General features: G+C 42.8%; 1 protein-coding gene across 1 annotated transcript in view; it reads right to left on the reverse strand.

Moving 5' to 3' along the window:
* Positions 1–5,540, reverse strand: part of HIBADH (3-hydroxyisobutyrate dehydrogenase) — a 70,575-nt gene extending 65,035 nt beyond the window's left edge. The window contains exons 1-2 of the mRNA XM_053409855.1: positions 5,402–5,540; positions 505–665 (exon numbers count right to left, since the gene is read on the reverse strand). Coding sequence (XP_053265830.1) covers positions 505–665; positions 5,402–5,483 — 243 coding nt within the window. The 5' untranslated portion in view covers positions 5,484–5,540. The remainder of the gene's footprint in view (positions 1–504; positions 666–5,401) is intronic.
* Between the last annotated feature and the right edge of the window lie 8,727 nt (positions 5,541–14,267).

Genomic DNA, 14,267 nt, shown 5'->3' on the forward strand with positions numbered 1-14,267 from the left:
CTCGATTTAAGAACGGTTTCGGTTTAAGAACGGACTTTCAGAACAGATTAAGTTTGTAAACCGAGGTACCACTGAAATTTTTTTTAACTAGCCATGGGTGCCCACGATGTCTGAACCAGGGCACAATCACACCCACACTCAGCCCAGACACTGGGATCCAGCACCGAAGGTTTTCTGGCAGTTCCCTCACTACGAGAAGTGAGGTGATAGAGAACCGAGTAGAGGGCCTTCTTGGTAGTCGTGCCTGCCCTGTGGAACACCCTCCTAGCAGATGTCAAGGAGATAAATAACTATACAGTTTTCAGAAGACATCTGAAGGCAGCCCTGTATAAGGAAGTTTTTAATGTTTGATGTCTTACTGTGTTTTAACTTGTTGGAAGCCACCCAAAGTGGTATTTTTTTAATAACAATTCCTATCTTGAGATGGAATTAATGCAATTTCACAGCCCCCACCCCTACTCCTTATGAAGTAAGATTCTTAAAACAAGATACCAACTACTATACCTGTGAGCCCAAGTCTTGAAATTCTTTACACGCTTCTGGAAATACATCATATGCTATGACAGGGTACCCATGTTTTACAAGGTTTTTCGCCATTGGATTTCCCATGTTGCCCAAACCAATGAATCCAACAGCAGTTTTGGAAGCCATTGCCCTAGAAGACACTAAAGACAGTTCCAAGAGTGTCAGCATTAGTAAATAATCTTGAAATACATTTCCATAACAAAAACAGATCATACAGTTATTTGTGACCATCTACAGTAGCAATTTGATGCTGTTGTTCATTGAGTTCATACTGTTAATTATTATGTCATATATTATTAGTGCTATGTTTTCTCCCAGCTTCTCTGGTCCCTGCCCTGGCCAGAGTTTTTATCTGCTACTAATATGCAATTGAAGACATCTGGACTATTCCTGTGTTTTATAATAGCCACTGTATCACGCACAGATAAAATCTATTTATGTTGTATTTCAGTTAGAATTTAAACTTGCTTGAACTTGTTCTTGCCATTTTTTTCATCTTTAAGAAAACTTTAATAAACACAGAATTTTTTCTTATTCTGTAACAAATGTTTAGCCTAGTTTATCTTTATAAACTCGGAACACCCAATAAATAATATTAATTTGTAATAGTTACCATTTTGAGTAATCTCATGAAAAAAAGAGATGCAAAATTAATTTAAGGTGTGCTTTGCGTGTTGCCTTTAACTCTCAGTTGCAGGGGTGTTTCTGCTTAAATTTCGTCATGTGAACGTAGTAATTCTAAAATACTTCCACTTGGTTACCCATCGTTCTTGGGTTACAGGGCAAACAGAATGAGTTCAACCTTAATATGGACTGGCAGGAAAGATTGTACAGATTCCACGCATAGCTGATCCCTTTTCTTTTCCTGACTGCCAATCCAGCCAGTTAGTATCAGCTGTAATTCAAGACACAAACAGCTGTCCACCAGATGTTGAGATGTGCAAACTACTATCATATGGCAGTTTGTCTGCATGGACTAAAGATGCATTTTTAAAAAAGCATAATGGAGAACTTTCACACCACAGTTATTTAATGCCTTTCCCCAGAGTCTGAAAGCTATCCTCTGGTGTTAGTAGAACATTCATGAAAATTAGGTAAATGACAGACACTCAAATGCCAAGAGTAGCCATCAACAGAATTAGAACCTGTAGCACTACAGGGCTATAGATGTAATTCAGAAAAAGATGTAATTCTTTTCAAGACCCACTGAAAAAAATCTTAGAGGCACTCAACTCTCAGTATTGCACCATGCAGTCGTAATATAAGTGCTAGCTACTAGGCATACATGAACAGGGATGTTAGGCAACAGGATAAACAATAATTTCCTTTTCTAAATGAATACAATCCTAGCTTAGAGCTTGAATGCCATCTGTTCTCAGTTTGACTGCCAATTGTAAGAAACGTTGACTTAAAGCAAAATAAAATGGAGTAGAATCACACCAGGCATCATTAAGAATGAATATCAAGCTTTCATGAAATTTACCGAACTGCTCAACCTCAACAGCGTATCTAAAGAAAAATAGCATTCATATTGAAAAATCAGGAAGTGACAAGAGTACATTGGAAGTGTTCCTTCTTAGATCAGTAGCATCTGAGTTATTAGTCTTCGGATGTTAAGCTCTTTCTTAGCCCCAACAGAAGACAGATGCAGCTGCTCTCCACACGATATTGTTGGTGCCATGATTAATACGCCAACATCTTGTATCAGACTTCCTGATCAGAGTTACCTACGACAACTATCAAGCCAGCAGAAGATGTGCAAGCTGAGACAAACTGTTCTCTAACCACAGAAAGTTACCCGGAAGCAATATTATTACTGTATAAATATTTTTAATAAATAGGGGTACAACAGTTTAACAACAATATACAGTGGTACCTCGGGTTAAGTACTTAATTCATTCCGGAGGTCCGTTCTTAACCTGAAACTGTTATTAACCTGAAGCACTTTAGCTAATGGGGCCTCCTGCTGCCGCCATGCAGACGGAGCACAATTTCTGTTCTCAACCTGAAGCAAAGTTCTTAACCTGAAGCACTATTTCTGGGTTAGCAGAGTCTGTAACCTGAAGTGTATGTAACCTGAAGTACCACTGTACAAGGCTTCTATTTCACACCTCGTATCACACAGATAGGGGACCTGTAGCTCTTCAGATGTTACTGGACTCCAACTTCCATCAGTCCCATCTAGTATGGCCAATAGATAGGGTTAATGGGAGCTGTGGTCCAACTATATCTGGAGGACCACATGCTCTCTACCTGCTCAATAGGGGGTTTGTGATGATAAAATGGGAAACAAGAAATCTGGCTTCCAGTCCTGTCACACAAAGATGTTGAAGTGCCCCCCCCCCCAGATATGGGGATGGGATAGTGAAAAGCAAGAAACCAAACCTTCTATGTCACATGTTAAATCAGTAGCCATACAGACAAAGGGGCATACACAACAGAGATGCAGGCTCTGTTCCAGATGTTGAGGGACTTCATCTTCCATCATCCCTTGCTAACTAAAACTAATGGGAATTGTAATCAAACATCTAGATGGCTACGGATTCCCTACCCCTGCAATATATCAAATAGTGCCAAACATGGAGTGATTTGTGGAGAGGTCGATATCACGGTCTTAGAGAGAGAAAGAGAAGAACAAGCCCTGTTGAATAACAGCTGTTATGGCTCCTGCAGGTGCAAATCCTGTCTCATTAACCTACACTGTCTATAGTGACTAGCAGCAGGTTTTCACGATTTCAGACAGCTCTTCTAGCACTATATAGGGATGCTATAGATTCAGCCTAAGACCCCTTACATGCTGTCTATCCCTGAGCTACAGCAACTGAAGGCTCCCGCATTTTTTTTAAAATGTAGTATTATTTATGTAATCATGTGACTTGATCACAGAACAGCCAAGGATGACTTACAAAGGACAGTAAACATAAGGAACAAGTTGATTTCCAAAGCCACTAGGAAATGAATGATGTGCAGCACCAATCCTATTCATGTTTACTTAAAAGTAAACACCACCACTGTGCTCTTTGGGGCTTGCTCATGAGCAACCATGTTTAGGATTTCAACTTTAATGCCATAAGCATAATAAGCTGCACAATCTAACAACTGTGTAAAGTGTGTGGATTTATGTCTGCATAAATACAGTTTAGGGCTCAGCTGGTAGAGTATGGGACTCTTAAGCTCGGGGTCATGACTTTGAGCCCCACAAGGGGCAAAAGATTCCTGCATTGCAGGAGGGAGTTGGACTAGATTACCCTCAGGGTCCCTTCCAACTCTACGATTCTAACATGACCAAAGACTTATTGACACATGATGGCAATAATATATAATATATATGCAAACATACATATATATGTACATATATATTATAACTCATTGCTTATACTGTAATTTTGAAGTGCTCAAAGTGCTCAGTGTATATTTTCCTGGTAACCCATAAAACAACCCTGTAAAGCAAGCCAGCTTTAGTATTATCATATTACAGATCTGGAGATGGGATGAGAAATGTTTTCCCTAAAGTCGGTGCATGAGTTCATGACAGAGGGGCATTTTGAATTACGGACTTTTGCACTCATAGGGCACAGTTTTAATGATACAGAACTTCTATACACGTTCTACTGAGAACCCACTTAATTTATTGAAATTCACTATTATGCAGTCATATGATGTTCTATTCAAAGACATTAGGAATTGAAATCATTTGGGAAGTTAAACAAGCACCACTGTATGTTGGATGTCAATAGTTTCACCCAATAAAACAAGTTGGTTTATACAAAGCCAGGCTTTTGCTAGTAAGACAGCATGCAAGTCTTTTGAGAGCACAGAGCTCCTTATCAAAAAGAATGGGAAAATACACAAGAGAGATTGATTAAGGACAAACGAGAGGGCTTTAAAACATTTTCTTTTATATTATTTGGCGTTACTAATAACCTAACTAGGGCAGACAAGTAAAAGCATTCAATTAAACTTGCTCCTTTAAAGATGAGGAACTAACCTGCAATCTTAGATACTATACACTTATCTCAGAGCAAACTCCATGGAGATCAGATGTTGGCTTGTGCTGTAGTATGAATATCGCTTGTGCAAACCCACAAGGTTATGGCTAACTTTACAAAAAGGATAGTGTACATGGTACAACAACACTAACCACACCTGTACCAAGTTTTACATGTATGTATAAATCTGTCCAGGATCACAGCAATTAATAAAATGCCTAGTTCTCTGCGAGAAAAATAATCAGTATTATGTGAAAAGCAAATGTGAGCAGATTATAAATACCATTAACTCGATACGTTAGGTCACTAGCGTCACATAAACTTTTGTGGCCTGTTTTAAACACGGTGCACGTTATTTTAAGTAAACACGTTAAAGTATTTATTACACCGGCCTTCTCTTCAGCCGACCGTACGTTCTGATATTAGCCCAATATAATTTTACAGCTTGTGTGGGTTTTAACAGCACGGGTACAATACTTGTAAAGGGCGCAAAATGCAAGTCATACAACCTTGCCTTTCCTTCTGATCGGCACCTTGCAAGCCTATGCAAACTTTAGACCAGGAGGTTGAAAAATAAAAGCAGGCTAGCTCTGGAGAAGCAAGACCCAGATGTCATCGTAAAGGAAGACTGCATTTCTAACGCACCATTTCTTTGCACCTGATTTACTGCCTATGCAGTTGCCAATAGGTTTGGGCAAAGGGCTGTCAGACCCCTGGACCTGGTGACAAGGCGAGGGAGGGGCTGTGGGGTGGAGGGGGAAACAGTAGCCCCATCTCCCCTCGGGGCTTCCTTAGGAAGAGGCCAGGCCCTTCTTCTTCTGCTGCTCCTCTGCAAGGATCCGCCAGCAGCTCAGCCGAGCTCATCCCCGCAGCCCGGCGCTCCTTACCCATCGCCACGCTGCCCGCGCAGACCCTCCTCTGCCTGCGCAACCAACTGGCGGAGCCTCTCAGCACCAGAGCCGCTGCCATGCTGCCTGCCCGCCTCCGCGCCGCCGCGACCTCCAGCTCAGGCGCCGCCCACCTCCGCCCGCCGCTCCCCTTCGCTCTCACTCGCGGCCGCCGAGCACGGGAGGAGGCGGGCGGCAGGAGTGGCGGCCTCGCCAGCCAACCGCCGCGCCCCACGGGAGGCCGAGCGCCAATCGGAGCCAAGCTGCGCCCGGCTGTGACCCGCCGGGGCTACACCCACCCAGACCCAAGCAGAGGCAGCAGAGCAGTTTTTTTTCCCCTTAGAGGCAGGGATCGCCCTGCTGGAAGGATCTGGCCTGTATCCCTCCCTTAGCCGGATGAACCTCCTCTTTGCAGGCAGCGATCCCTTGTTTTGATGCAAGACCTGCCTCCTACCACCTCACTTTCAGATGAGGCTTTGCTCTGGGGGAGGTGTCAGTCAAAAGGGGATATTCCCCCCATCTTTGCAGCTGCAAATTTCAATTCGAGGAACACTTACTTGGGGGGGGGTGGAAATGGGCGGAACGTGCGCGAGATGGGGCTGCGCGTTTTGTGGTCTTCTGCAACCCCCTATGCATGTTTATTTGCAGGTCTCTCCGGATTCACTTTCTGTGTGTGCCTAAACTAGGCGCTGAGTCTCACTGAATTCAATAGTTAGTGGGTGTAGGATGGCAGCCTTACTCCCAGGTAAGTGCGGGTGACTTGCTAACTTGGGAGTAACGCCTGGTGTGGAATTTGCAGTGCTGTCCTAATAAATGTTGTTGTTGTTTAGTCGTGTCCGACTCTTTGTGACCCCATGGACCAGAGCACGCCAGGCACTCCTGTCTTCCACTGCCTCCCACAGTTTGGTCCAACTCATGCTGGTAGCTTCGAGAACACTGTCCAACCATCTCGTCCTCTGTCGTCCCCTTCTCCTTGTGCCTTCCATCTTTCCCAACATCAGGGTCTTTTCCAGGGAGTCTTCTCATGAGGTGGCCAAAGTATTGGAGCCTCAGCTTCAGGATCTGTCCTTCCAGTGAGCACTCAGGGCTGATTTCCTTCAGAATGGATAGGTTTGATCTTCTTGCAGTCCATGGGACTCTCAAGAGTCTCCTCCAGCACCATAATTCAAAAGCATCAATTCTTCGGCAATCAGCCTTCTTGATGGCCCAGCTCTCACTTCCATACATCACTACTGGGAAAACCATAGCTTTAACTATACGGACCTTTGTTGGCAAGGTGATGCTCAGAATTAAGTCACGTTGAGCTCAGTGGGACTTACTCCCAGCCTCGGCTTTGAATAAACCTATTCCGTCAGTGATGCTTCCCTGCTTTCTTGGGTAACGCTAGCTCAGTGTGGCTGTGTTCAGTTTAGAGAACTGCTGCACCAGATAAGGGGATCTGGCTGTAGGTATATCCAACTTTAAAATGGCTTCACTGGTCTATTGAGTATTTTAAACTATGGACAGTGCCTTGCAGAGAATATTCACACAAGATGGATACGATTCAAAACATTATCGGAACGTTGCATAACAAACAATGGAAAGAAATGTGTCATCTCTATCCATGAAAGGAAGAACTATCTCCTCCCAGATTCAGGCTTCCTAGAGGATATTTTGCTTGTGACCTGGAAAATGAAGTTTCTGATTGTAGTTGTTTGCAAATTACAACTACAAATCAGGTATTCGTTAAATTTTATTTCGAATTCCCATGATAATCTCTTTCAGCATTGACAGGTAATAAGATGATGTGTGAGAAATTAGCACAAAGCCTAGTATATTGCATATTGGGTATTAATGAATTATAAAGATTTTGCAGGCTTTCTGTTTTTTTGTTTCAACAGTTGTGAAAGCTTACTACTGTGTTAAACTGCCTTTTTTTTAATGCTCCAAAGGGGTCCATAGAGCCACAGTATTGATAGAGTTGCCATTAATAATACAGACACTCAAACAGATTTGTGTATATTTTCAGAAACTGAAGGATATTTAAAATGTAAACAGGCATTAACTGCTTGTTAACTGCATAGCTTATTTCTACACACTATAACATTTTTGTCTCCCCTGTATTAAATATATGGGTGCCCATAACATTTAAAATACCTTTCAATATGAAAGCAAAGGCTAAAAATGTCTGTAAAAATGAGATTTCAAAATACTCATAAGCATTAAATAGGCTTTTTAGAAATGCACGATTATACTGAAAACTGTGTAACAAAAATGAACTGTTAACAAGCATTACTTTGCCTGTAGTAGGATGGCTGCCAAACTTTAATTGGCTTAAAAGCTATTCTTCAATCAATGGAGCATTGTGTCTTAAAGGCAATAATACTAGCTTTATGGTTTTAGCGTTAAATGGTTTCTTGTGGGGGGAACCCTTGGTAAATACAATATGGAACATATTTTCTCTACCTCACCACCAATGTATTTGCTATCTTTAAATATATATTAAGACTGCAGAGATGAGAGAGTGAAGTACAGGTAACTAACCAAATCTTTTGCTAGATTGGATACTTCAGTAAGTATCACTACTGTATTGCTGCTTTTTTGTAACAAATGAGGTGCCGATACTCATGTCTTGTTCCAAAAGGGCTTGTTCTTAACATGTCCCAAAAGGTGCCAGAAAGCCAAGTGAGACTCTTTAGGGAAGCAATGAGGAACTTGTGGGCTTCAAGATGACCTCAACAGATTGGAGAAGTGGGCCAAAACTAAGAAAATGAATTTCAGTAGGGACAAAGGTACGGTTCTGCACTTATGCAGGAACAACCAGCTGCACAAATATAAGATGAAGGACACCTGGCTTACCAGTAGTACATGTGAAAAGGATCTAGGAGTCTTAGTAGACTATAAGCTTAACATGAATAAACAGTGATGCAACAGCAAAAAAGCTACTGATATTTTAGGCTGCATCAACAGAAGTATAGCAATCCAGTTGGATGGGTGGAGTATAAGTAATAAATTATTATTATTATCAAGGGAAGTAATAGTACTACTCTATTCTGCCTTGGTCAGACCAAACCTGGAGTACTGTGTCCAGTTGGATGGGTGGGGTATAAGTAATAAATTATTATTATCAAGGGAAGTAATAGTGCTACTCTATTCTGCCTTGGTCAGACCATACCTGGAGTACTGTGTCCAGTTCTGAGCACCACAATTTAAGAAGGATATTGACAAACTGGAATGTGTGCAGAGAAGGGTGACAAGATGACAAAGGGTCTGGAAACCAAGCCTTATGAGGAACAATTGAGGGAGTTGGGTATGTTAAAGCTGGTAAAGAGGCGACTATGAGGAGCCATGAAAGCCATCTTCAAATATCTAAAGGGCTGCTACATGGAGGATGGACCCAAACCAATGGTTTCAAATTACAAGAAAGGAGCCACTGACTAAACACCAGTAAGAACTTTCTGACAGTGGAACAGACTCCCACAAGAGGTGGTGGACTCTCTTTCCTTGTAGGTTTTAAGCAGAGGTTGGTTGGCCATCTATCATAGATGCTTTAGCTGAGATTTCTGTGTTGGACTAAATGACCCTCAGAGTCCCTTCCAACTTTACAATTCTTTGATTTGGACTCCTCCAACTGAGCATTGGTCATAGGAGCCGAGGCTGATGGCATTTGGAGGACCACAGGTTCCCTACTTCTGCCTTAGTGAGAATATTTCACAACAAAGAGGCTATGATGAAAAGGACTGCGATTGATTGGAGTATGAGTCTTTGCGTATGTGTATATATCACACTTACAGTGGTACCTCGGGTTACATACGCTTCAGGTTACACACTCTGCTAACCCAGAAATAGTGCTTCAGGTTAAGAACTTTGCTTCAGGGTAAGAACAGAAATCGGGCTCTGGCGGCGCCGCGGCAGCAGGAGGCCCCATTAGCTAAAGTGGTGCTTCAGGTTAAGAACAGTTTCAGGTTAAGAACGGACCTCTGGAACGAATTAAGTACTTAACCCAAGGTACCACTGTACATGGTATGAGAAGAAGTGGCTTTTTAATTACCCAGGTGTGAGGCTTTAAAAGTAATCTCCTTTTTCATGTTTCTGTAAGGAATGAGGAATTACAAAGAAAGCATATTGTTTTGACTTGCAGTATTTCTAAGCTCAGAATTGACATGGGTGGGTAACCCCTGGCTATTAACCTCAGGAGCTAGGAAGTACCGGTAAAGGCAGTGGGCACTTATCTCAGGAAGAACAATTGACAAGATTAGAGCTGTGATTTGCCCAGTCACTGGCATCTTCTGTGTTTGAAACATTCCTTCTATGGCCTTGTCAACTGCATTCCTCTGATAGAGATGAAGGTAAGCATAACATTTGCATTCACCGCAGTTTCAAGATACTACATGAAATAGCAGAACAAAACAACAACTCCTCTACACATGACAGTGACTCCCTTGATAAGGCTGTGATTAACTGAAGTTCCACTAAGGCTTGCTTGTTTTTCTCCCGAGAGGACAAAACACACCCCTCCCACCATGTCAAGATGCATAACACCAGAAGCTGCCAGGCTAGTTTGGCATCTAAGGCAGAAAATCCCACAAGCACTTGTTCCTGCTCCCTGGCATTAAAAATATAATAATGAATTGAATAACCAAAACTTGGCTGCAGCTGCCTGGAGCCTAAATATAGGGTGGGCCTTGGGTGAGGATAAGATTGCAACCTACATAACAGTGATCTGCAAACTCTGCCTGCCCCCAGCAGACTACTGGAAAATTAACGTACATTTCAGACCACTTAAACTTGTTAAAAAACAACAACAAACAAATCCAAACGTGTAACACATTTTAATATTTTGTATTTTAACTTGCATATGTTTTAAAGTATGGTTGTGAATTTTTCCCAATTTTACTGTTTTATCTTTTGTAAACAATTTTGAGGGTGGTAGGTTTTTTTTTATAATCAAGTGGTGCATAAATTTTATGAAATAAATAAAATACACAATTTTTAAATAAATGTAGTCTTGACTTTCTAAAGTGCTTATGTTCATGGTTTTAAGAAGCAGGTAAAGGTAAAGGACCCCTGGACCGTTAACTCCAGTCATCTCGCTTCAGGCCAAGGCAGCCAATGTTTGTCCACAGACAGCTTTCTGGGTCATGTGGCCAGCATGACTAAACCGCTTCTGGCACAATGGAACACTGTGATGGAAGACAGCCATTTACCTTCCTGCTGCAGCAGTACCTATTTATCTACTTGCACTGGTGTGCTTTCGAACTGCTAGGTTGGCAGGAGCTGGGACAAAGCAATGGGAGCTCATCACCATCAAGCAGATTCAAACTGCCAACCTTCTGATAGGCAAGCCCAAGAAGCCCAGTGGTTTAGACCACAGCACCACCCACGTCCCTTTACCTTTTTAGGAAGTACAGTACAGTGGCACCTCGGGTTACAGACGCTTCAGGTTACAGACTGCTAACCCAGAAATAGTACCTCGGGTTAAGAACTTTGCTTCAGGATGAGAACAGAAATCGTGCTCCAGCGGCGCAGCAGCAGCATTAGCTAAAATGGTACCTCAGGTTAAGAACAGTTTCAGGTTAAGAATGTACCTCCAGAACAAATTAAGTTCTTAACCTGAGGTACCACTGTAGATGTTCCTATTGTCATGAAAAATGATAAATGAATTGCAGGGCCAAGAATGATCTTTTCCACAGACTACTTGACTGGAGCTTGTAGGCCATAGTTTGAGAACTTCTTCAGTAGAACGTTGTTTCCCTTATAAATGCAAATAGTTAATCTCGCAGTAAAAATGATTTTAGTATATTAAACATGCAGTGGTCTAAAATCGTGAGAGGTCAGTGTTCAAACAGGACCATGTATGTTATACAACACCTTCCTAGCCAATATGATGTTCATCATTATTATTTGGCACAGGGAGCCTATAAGGTAGAGAAAATAATGAGTAGGTTTCTGGAGAAACTTTAAAGAAGCAGTGCCTCTCATCATGAAGAAGTATACTGGTTATCTATGGGTTTTATGGGGTGTTAGGGGATGGGTAGTACCTCTGGTGGGGGATACATTGTGCTCCTTCTGGAGTAGTTTGTCCACCGTTGCTCCACACCCTGCACTCAGCTCTCTCACCTGTGGTTCCTAGAAGCTGTCAGCATGTGACTGCTGCCACACCCTGGAAACAGCTTCGACTGGCCAGTTAAACCAGGTGAGTGTAGCTGATGGATCTCAAACCCTCAGTGTGTTAGGGACTTCCTCTGCATGTGAAGACAGGCTCAGGAGGATTGAGCGGACAAGACCAATAGTGGGTCCAGTGGTTAAGAGGGCGGTTTCTTCTGCTGTAGAGGGAAGGGAGGGGCAGATGGGGCTCATCAACCTGGGAAGGTAGCTCATATAGGAGAAGGAAAACACTCTTCCTAAACGTCCGCTGCCTTGTGGGATATCTTTGGGAGAATAAAGGGCCAAACCGCTAAGGAGTAAACCTTACACAAATCTGGAGTAGAGTCTTTAAGAGAGTTGGGTAGCGCCTTCTATGCCACCTCCTGGCAACTCTTGCAGCCATGATGGTGCCAAATGTATTGCTCTGCTTTCCTTTGGACCCCATCAGTGAGGCTGGGCAGCCCAGGACCTTCATACACACTGCCCAGGCTTGTGCACCAAGGTCACATCAGTGCGGCTAACACAGCAATTTGACTTCACTCTGAGAGGCACATTCCATTGTCTCTCGAGGCAGACAGATGCCAACAGCAACTACAAAATGCTGAAGTCATGAGTCCATGAACATGGTTTTATCTGGAGCCCAACAGTTATCTGGACTGGGAAATTTCCTCATTAAAACACTGAATTAACAGATAGCAATTTGAGGTAAAGGTAAAGTGACCCCTGACCATTAGGTCCAGTCGTGACCAACTCTGGGGCTGTGGCGCTCATCTTGCTTTATTGGCCGAGGGAGCCGGCGTACAGCTTCTGGGTCATGTGGCCAGCATGACTAAGCCACTTCTGGCGAACCAGAGCAGCGCACGGAAACGCCGTTTACCTTCCTGCCGGAGTTGTACCTATTTATCTACTTGCACTTTGACGTGCTTTCGAACTGCTAGGTTGGCAGGAGGTAGCAATTTGAGGTAGCAATGGCTAAAGCTTTATCTGTTAGCAGGGTTTCACTGTCAACACTGCAGGTATAGGACTCTGTTTCTGTGTATGTAAGAAGGTGTGCTAGAAGTAAAAAAGAAAAAAGAAAGGGGCAAAATGTGTGCTATAAATAATAAATGAAACACTCCCGCAGACATGGGTCTCCAACACACACACATTAATTACACACCAGAGAGCGCAACTGTAGCCAGTTCAAGCACTTAATTCATGATTTGCATTTATTAAAAAACATTCCATTACTTTAACAATACAGTCATCCAACTGTGAAATAACAGCAAGTCAGATGTGCTCATGGACAGAAAAATGTGGTTTCTTATGCCCATTGTACAGTGCAAAGCTGCCAAATTTCACACCTTAGAATCCAGTCCTTTCTTTTCTCTCTTTCCACCCTGCCGCACACACTCATATACACAATTAACGTGTCTGCTCTCACCTATCCCCTTATGGGAAAAGTCACAACTTTCATCAGTCTCACTAGTACCGATTTAAATAACCTGGCAACCCTTGAATAGTTTTAGTTCATCAATTCCAATTAAGGGTTGGCAAAGAAATCCAAAATACACACAGGATTTTCTCCTGAATGGGCAACACGACCAACAAGTTATTTCTAATATAGTCCAAAGGGATGCCGTCCGTGTCTCTCAAAGTATGCGTGACATGATTAGTTTGAGTGCCTAGGAGTCAAACACTGCCAAATTAAGTATAACAGGAATATCATTTATAACAGAAAAAGGTAGGCGAAGAGTGATGTAATAATTTTCCGGTAGATTATTTTATAAAGTACCGTGTACATCATATGCCAGCACTAGAATGAGCTCCCATTTAAGCAATGACTGGTACATACCTTTTGCATTTCATAGTAGCCTCAGGCTCTTTCGGACAAAAAGTCCAGCTGCGTCGTTAATGAAACATTTAAATCAACTTGATCTGTGCCACTCTGCATTGGTACCATTACATAGTATCATCATTTCACTGTATGTTTTTATCATCGGAAATTGTATTCTCATAGAGTTTTTCCGGTTGCTTCACAATATGCAGACATAGGGTGGTATTCAGGTAAAGGCTCATAGTCCTGCCACTTTCCCCCATGGACACCTGATCTTTACTACTGAATCAGAGCAAACATTCTTCGGATTGCTAAAGAGTGGTTTTCCAGGGAAAGTGGTAGGTACAAGGGCCAAAACCTCTTGGATCCATGCCTAGAAAGTGAAGGACAAGTGGAAAACCACTTGGACCCATCCTTTCTAAGCACAGGACAATCGGGAGTCTGGATGAGCCCCAAGTCCTAACCAGAGCAGACCCATTGAAATTAATAAACCTGTTACTCTTAACCATTAACTTCAGTGGGTAGGACTAGTAATGAATACCATCCATACGGAATGGAATTGCATGATACAGCTAGCTACAGAAAAACAGAAGAGTGTCCCACATCAGAAAGTTCCCCGCGCACAGTCTGTATCTTTGGGCTTGTTTGATCCAATGGAGTTAGAAAAAAAACATTACTGAAACTAAACCACGACAATAAGTAAAGGTAAAGGTACCCCTGACCATCAGGTCCAGTCGTGACTGACTCTGGGGTTGCACGCTCATCTCGCCCAAGAGGCCGGGAGCCGGCGCTTGTCCAGAGACAGCTTCCGGGTCACGTGGCCAGCGTGACTAAGCCGCAGCTGGCGAGCCAGCACCAGCGCAGCACACGGAAACGCCCTTTACCTTCCCGCTGGAAAGCGGTCCCTATTTATCTACTCGCACT

Source organism: Podarcis raffonei, chromosome 12, assembly GCF_027172205.1.
Source record: "Podarcis raffonei isolate rPodRaf1 chromosome 12, rPodRaf1.pri, whole genome shotgun sequence".
NCBI classification, from domain to species: Eukaryota; Metazoa; Chordata; class Lepidosauria; order Squamata; family Lacertidae; genus Podarcis; species Podarcis raffonei.